At 39.9% G+C, this 6,915-nt stretch overlaps 1 protein-coding gene across 1 annotated transcript in view; it reads right to left on the bottom strand.

Moving 5' to 3' along the window:
• The window catches only part of ubap2l (ubiquitin associated protein 2-like), a 30,105-nt gene that overhangs the window by 19,974 nt on the left and 3,216 nt on the right, over positions 1-6,915 (bottom strand). The window contains 10 exon segments of the mRNA XM_016540613.1: positions 174-259; positions 335-387; positions 467-526; positions 1,222-1,328; positions 1,672-1,716; positions 3,426-3,471; positions 3,553-3,648; positions 4,485-4,659; positions 5,029-5,139; positions 5,577-5,654. Of these exon segments, the coding sequence (XP_016396099.1) occupies positions 174-259; positions 335-387; positions 467-526; positions 1,222-1,328; positions 1,672-1,716; positions 3,426-3,471; positions 3,553-3,648; positions 4,485-4,659; positions 5,029-5,139; positions 5,577-5,654 (857 nt within the window).

Below are 6,915 nucleotides of genomic sequence, written 5' to 3'. Positions count from 1 at the left end.
AAAATGTATTTACTAATTAAAATCTTTTTTTTTTTTTTTTATGCATCCTTCACTGACGTAAGAAAAAAACAACAACAACCACCCCAGACTTCTGAATGGTATGCCTAGCTAAAAAAAAAATGTTTATATGATAAGTGAATTTCACTGATGCCTTGAAATCACCACTGGCTTACCTCTGTCCAGCAGTAATGGTGACATTCTCCTGTGGAATGGGCATGGATGCCACACTGGAGGCAGTGAATATCTTGGTCTCTGACAACTAAACAGAGAACAAGAGTTAGCTTTGCTTAGTCTTAAATTGAAAAGCAGGTTTTTGCTCTGATCAAATACTCACATCCTCATTCCAGTCCTCCATGCCCCACTCTTCTGTGGCAGTTCTCCACGCACCTGTTACACAGACATTTAGCTCACTTACAATGACAACCGGTAAACAAATCCTTAGCAAAGCAGCCAGTGCCAGACTCACCAGGGGCCGAGTCAAACTTTCGAGGATAGTTTGTTCCCTCTCCACCTGTAAACTCAAGTCCTGTGGAAACAGATTTATGTTAGAACATCAACTCTTACATACGCGTTTTAAAGGGGTACTCCACCCCAAAATGAAAATTGTCATTAATCACTTACCCCCATGTCGTTCCAAACCCCTAAAAGCTTTGTTCATCTTCGGAACACCATTTAAGATATTTTGGATGAAAACTGGGAGGCTTGTGACTGTCCGATTGACTGCCAAGTAAATTACACTGTCAAGGTCCAGAAAAGTATGAAAGACATCGTCAGAATAGTCCATCTGTCATCAGTGGTTCAACCGTAATGTTATGAAGCGACGAGAATAGCCCACTTTTTGTATGCGAAGAAAAAAAAAATAACGACTTTATTTAACAATTCGTCTCCTCTGTGTCTCTCCACATCACCGTAGCGCCATTTTGGAGAATAACCACTGAACGCAAGCAGCGTACGCTATTCTGTGTCAGCTGCGACACCAGGATAATCTACGTTTATTTACGCTTTAATTTGAACGAAAACAGCGCATCCGTGCAGCGCGGATGCGTCCAAAGATGAACTAAGCTTTTAGGGGTTTGGAACGACATGGGGGTAAGTGATTGACAATTTTCATTTTGGGGTGGATTATGCCTTTAAATGGACTGTGTACTTCAGCCTGGAGAAATGCCAACAGTGTCGGGAACTGAGGAGGGGTTTACAAGAGACACTTATGGCATCACTCACTGTTTCCATCCTCGGGTTCCAGGTTGCCTGTGTTACTCCAAGTGCTGCCGCTTGTGTAGCTCTCCTCTGTTTGGGCTGGCTCAGTGTAGTCCGCTGGGTTAAACGTACTAAAAAACAAATTAAAATTTTGGTTTTTGAGGGAACCTTGAGTGAATGAGGGAGGCAAGAAATAACATCAGCGACCATCAGTAAAAATGTGCAAAAATCACTCCAACAGATCCAACTACGACCTAAAAAAAAAAAAACACTCCTATGTCATAACGCTCTAAATTCAATTATACCAAAGACGCAAATGTGCTTTCCACTCACTCTCAAACCAGGAAACCAAACCACTGGAAACTAAACACATATGAAGCTCAAACTCTGATGCATTCTTCAATAACTAACCACTATAAAGCCTTTGATCCTACACAAACAAAACCAACACGCTCATAAATGTATTTAACTCACCTCTCATCTCCTGACAAATCATATCTGGGGCCCTTATCAATCTGGCTTTAGGGAGAAACAACAGGGAGAATTACAAGCAACTCAACACAGGCAGAAAGACGGGGGTGCATGGTGCGAACAAAGATGTGCTTGAGTGTGTGCACGAGACAGAGAGAGCGCGAGAGCGATGGCAACCATCATGCTCACGTCCATAGCTGGTCATATTACCACACCTGCTCTACAGGTGTAAAAGCATAAGACAATGCTTTAGAATGAAACAGCTTTGCTTGTAATGTGACTTGCCAGCTCAGACAAGGCTAAACTGGTACTCTGCAGGTTCAGAGGCCAAGAATTGAAAACCAAACATGCAAAATCCAAAAGCACACTTCAAACCAAACAAGCGAAAGGGGCCAGTTAAAAAGCCTGACTGCAAGTCAAAGAAAAGTGACCAGGCGGCCTTGACAGAAAAAGAAAACCAGTCCAGGGGCGTGACATGACTAGATTCTAGCCTACTGAATATTGCAGTAAAAAGCTAAACTAGATGTTTACAATGACAATGAAACTCCTCATATTGCTACACAACAGTATGAAATACAAACATTTTTATACTTGCCATAGTGCTGCTTCAAAATATTAAAATGCATCTTGGTTACTGTTAGGGGTGGGCAACAAATCTATGCAGGAAATCTGTACATTTATTTTTACTAAATGACAATCATAGAATATACACTTTGGACAATTATTTTAGTCAGGAGGTTTTTTTTCTTCTAACAGCTATTCCCAAAATACAAAAAAAAAAAAAAACCTAGTAGTCAAATCGATTTAGTCATATACATTTAAATGAATCAACTATCAATAAAACAGTAAAAGTAAAAAATTTTTGTATTTGTTTTTGAAAAGTATCATGCTCATTTATAATTCTATTTAATCAAAAATACTAACATTGTGAAATATTGCTACAATTTATATTAACTTTTCCATTTCTTACTATCATTGATGTGCCGCTTCATATTTTTATGGAAACCGTGATGCTTTTTCTAGTTTTCTGATTCTTTTAATATTTTAGGATCATTTTAGTGCATTCTTGCTGAATAAAAGTATCAAATCTCTTTCTTTCCATAAATAAAAGAGACTAAATCCAAACTTTTTAATGACAGTGCACTATTTAACGCCTGAGGTAATCCACTGAATATAAACTTCTCATTACATGTTGACAATAGAAGTGAAGGTGCAGGTATAACAATTAGGTTTAACAATCTTGTTCATTTTCTTTCTAAACATCAAGCGAGTGCAACAGACATTCCCTACATTCTGAGGTGGCATTTTGATAACAGCAATACAAATGACTAAAATTTTTAGAGTTTGACATTTCTACCTGTATTTCTGCCGCCCACCCCTAGTGGCCATCAATTTAGCGCCATAAAAGTGTCATCAAGCCTAAAAGGCATAGCACCAAAAAGCAGCAAATAACCCCACAGTAGCTCTTACTTACCTGGTTAAACCTCTGCATAGAAAACATGTTAAAATCTTTAAGGTTTACAGGCTATAATTGCACACAGAGTCTCAAGATAAGCACAGTAGCAGGCCTTAAACCCAGCAGGTTGGACTCAACAGAACAGCGTTCTCTGCTAAAAACTGCTAAACACCATACCTTACATGTTTTTGAAGCACAAGATTATGAATTTTAGCTGGATACCATTAGCATTTCCTAGAATCTGACATTCTGGGAGATCTCTAGAGAGCATGCAAAAAGATAACTTAGCACACAAACTTACCCCATGCCCTGAGCTGAAAACCTCCCTCCTCGCCTTCCAGCTCCACCTGCAGGACAGAAAGATGAAGTCAAACCAAAACCACTACCCTTTTTCATTCTAGTTAATCATTATCAACAGTAGTACTCGCCTCTTCCTCTGCCTCTTCCCCGACGGCCTCGCTCCATTCCTCTGCCTGCAACTCCACCTGCCTTGGCCCCATCCAACCCATTCTCCTGCCCACGGACTGAAGAGAAGAAACAAAGAAAAGAAGGAGTTGAAGAAAAACAATACACAAGATAGAAGAGAGGGAATAAATGTACAAACTATCCCTTTAAGACTCCATTAGCACTCCTATTAAAACTCACACCTAAAAAGGGATGCCTAAGAAGCCCAAGTTTGGTCTCAGCACATACAAGGACACTTTCCTTGGATGCTTGATTTTTGTTTATTTTTTTCTGCTCTGAAACAGATGCATTAAGTGGCATGTGAGCTTTATATTGAGGAAGGTTAAAAGCAGCTATTGTAAAAGCATCAGAAAATTAAAGTTGCACAGAGCCAAGAGCAACAAAATGCTTGGCAAACATTTTATGATTAGTGTTTTCTGTGTTTAGGAATAGTATCTATTGAGTTTTATTACCTCATTTTGACTGGGCAGCCCAGCTTCTGATTTAAACATACATGTGAATGTATTTTACATAAATCCTTTCTACATCAAATGAGTCAGATTATAGACTAAACCACAAGACTTGAGTCAAAGTATATGAGCCTTATGTTGCTCTCTACCTCAGACTGAGGCTGAGAGAGAGTATCCGGTAGCAGCTCAAACTTTACTGTGGCACACACTGTCCCTTCAGCACTACAGAGAGAGCAGTGAAGGGACTGTGGCATGCTGCAGTCTGTCCTGAGGCATAGAAAAGGCTGACTGCAGACTAAGAAAGTACAGTTCTCTTAAATGGCCCAAGGAAATGTTGCATTTTTTTTTTTTACTAAATGCCTCATTTAATAGGAAAACAGTGGCATGAAGTCTTTCAGACTAAAATAAGGAGCATCAACAAAAGCATAAGTAATATCTCCACTCACACTCTCGCCCGCGGCTGGCTCCACGGCCCCTCCGCGGGGCCCCTCCTCTGCGACGTGCCACATCTCTTTCTCCTCCTTTCTCTCGGTTCTCCTTCCCTTCATCTCCTCCATCTGTCTGTGCGCTTTCCTTCTGACCTGAAACTCCTTTCTTCTTTCCAACCATCTCCCATGAGTCCTGCAAAGCAAAGGGCAAATTTAACATGGAAAAGAGGGATGAAAATATGGGATTTGAGAAATGTAAGACTTTGAATCACATCTAAATACTAATAAATACACATATTGATAAATTCTTTAAAACAGTAGTGTTATAGTTAAACTATTAAAATAATAAATAGATAAAATAATTTTTAGTAATTGAAAGAAAAGTTGAAGTTTAACATGACATATTACATGACAAGCATATTTTAGTTACTTGTCAATGGAACATTTCTAACTTTTCTCTAAAAGGTTGAAGTAAACACTGGTTAAAAAAATATATATATTTTTTTTTAATTTCTCTTACAAACACAAACCTTTCCACCTCTAAACTCAAGCCTGAACTCACAGTATCAGGGCTGCCCTCCAACAGGATGTTGATGGCTCTGTTGACGTCTCCGTTGCAGTCGTGAAGCGCTATCATGGACTCATCCTGATCCTTTCCTGTGATGTCAACCAGCTAGAAAAGAGAAAAGGAGCAACAAGAAGCATTTAAAGTCATGTGGGTGTATGACGTAGGCCATATATCTGGAAGGCAACACGATAAAACGGAAGTGGCTGAGGGGACTGATGGAAACTTTGAGTGAACTATGAGATGTCTGAGCTTTATGTTGCTCTCTAATTCAGAGTGAGACTGAGAGAGAGCATCCGGTAGTAGCTCAAACTTTACTCTAGCACAGATGGTCCCGGTCAGAGCTATAGCGAGAGCAGTGAGGGAACTTTTGTGTGCACTAAGTGACCCAGAATGAAACTGCTGGTATAGACACGTCAGAATAATCAAGGAAAACTGACTAGAAGCTACAGTCAAATTTTCTTTATTGATGGGACCGTTTGATGGAGGTAAAGCAGAACCTGCCATTACATTGCTTTGAGCCAACTTCTGACATCCCTACTCACCTGTTTGACCTTCTCTTCAAAGTCTGCATCATTATGGTCCGAGATCATCTGCGCGAGTCGGATCTGCTCAGCGGTGGCCTGAACAAACAAAAGGAGAAAATGGTTAAGTCGGAGTCCATAACAGTTGTAAAACATACAGCAATGAATTTCAGCATCATTTAGGAGTAGGATTTTAACCGAGTCTTGAGGCCAGATTTACTAACAGCTTGCACCAGCGCAAGCCCTCTTTTGGCGTTGAAAAACTGTCAGGATTTACTAAATAAGCACAGTAAAACATTAGCGATGAAAAGGCGTGGACAGTCATTTTTGCAGCTAACCTTACTGCATATGCATTTGTAGGCATTTCCATTTCAGATGCAAAATTTATGAAAGGAGAGTATATAAATTAATCACACAAGGTGATTTACTAAGGTTAGAGATAGTCAGTTTACTAGTCATTATGGAAATGCACTGGCTGTGTCTGTGTTCTTTAACTCGGCAAATCACCTGCAAAACTATCCACTCCCATCGGCGCTTTTCTGAAATTGCTCTCAAGCTAATATGGCGTTTAGTAAATCTGGCCCTTAAAGTCTTCAAGTTAAAGCTAAAAACATACACAACTAATTTCCTCTCAACGTTTTCAAATAGCCATACTAGGGCTGCACGATAAATCGCATGCGATATTTAACGCGCATCTTGTCAGTAAAGCCGGTTCTGTAATCAGCGGTAAATCTCCATCACCTGCGGGCTTTCACATGGAGAAGCATTTACTACACAGAGTCGTTGTTCACTGACAAGCTGCGCAAAACCACTATCATATTTTGCGCATGTTTTGCGCAGCTTGTCGGTGAACAACGGCTCTGTGTAGTAAATGCTTCTCCATGTGAAAACCCGCACGTGATGGAGATTTACGGCTGATTACAGAACGGCTTTACTGACAAGATGCGCGTTAAATATCGCATGCGATTTATCGTGCAGCCCTAAGCCATACCATCGAAATTAGCATGTATGATGGCTATTGGTTAGCTTGTGTTTTTGCACTTGTTCATGGAAAAAATTTAAATCTTTACAAATGAGCTGGCTTCTTGTATATATTCCAACATGATCAATTATAATACAAATGCTTGTTGCAGAGACATTTAAGCCTGAATTCAGACTTTTAGGCCGATTTTCACAGACAGGGTTTAGATTAAGCCTGGATTAGGCCTTCATTAAATTAGAACTAGTGCTGGGCGGTATACCAGTTCATACCGGTGTTTATTTTTGTTATGATATGAATTTTTTAAATACCGCAATACCGGTGTATGTCGCTTAAACAACATTCGGAACGCGACACTGTTTGAAAGGGGTCCCTTTTCAC

This window comes from Sinocyclocheilus rhinocerous, unplaced genomic scaffold, assembly GCF_001515625.1.
Source record: "Sinocyclocheilus rhinocerous isolate Xijiao unplaced genomic scaffold, SAMN03320098_v1.1 scaffold1269, whole genome shotgun sequence".
Taxonomy (NCBI): Eukaryota; Metazoa; Chordata; class Actinopteri; order Cypriniformes; family Cyprinidae; genus Sinocyclocheilus; species Sinocyclocheilus rhinocerous.
Note: the sequence above shows the minus strand (reverse complement) of the source record. Positions and strands in the feature narration are given on the sequence as shown.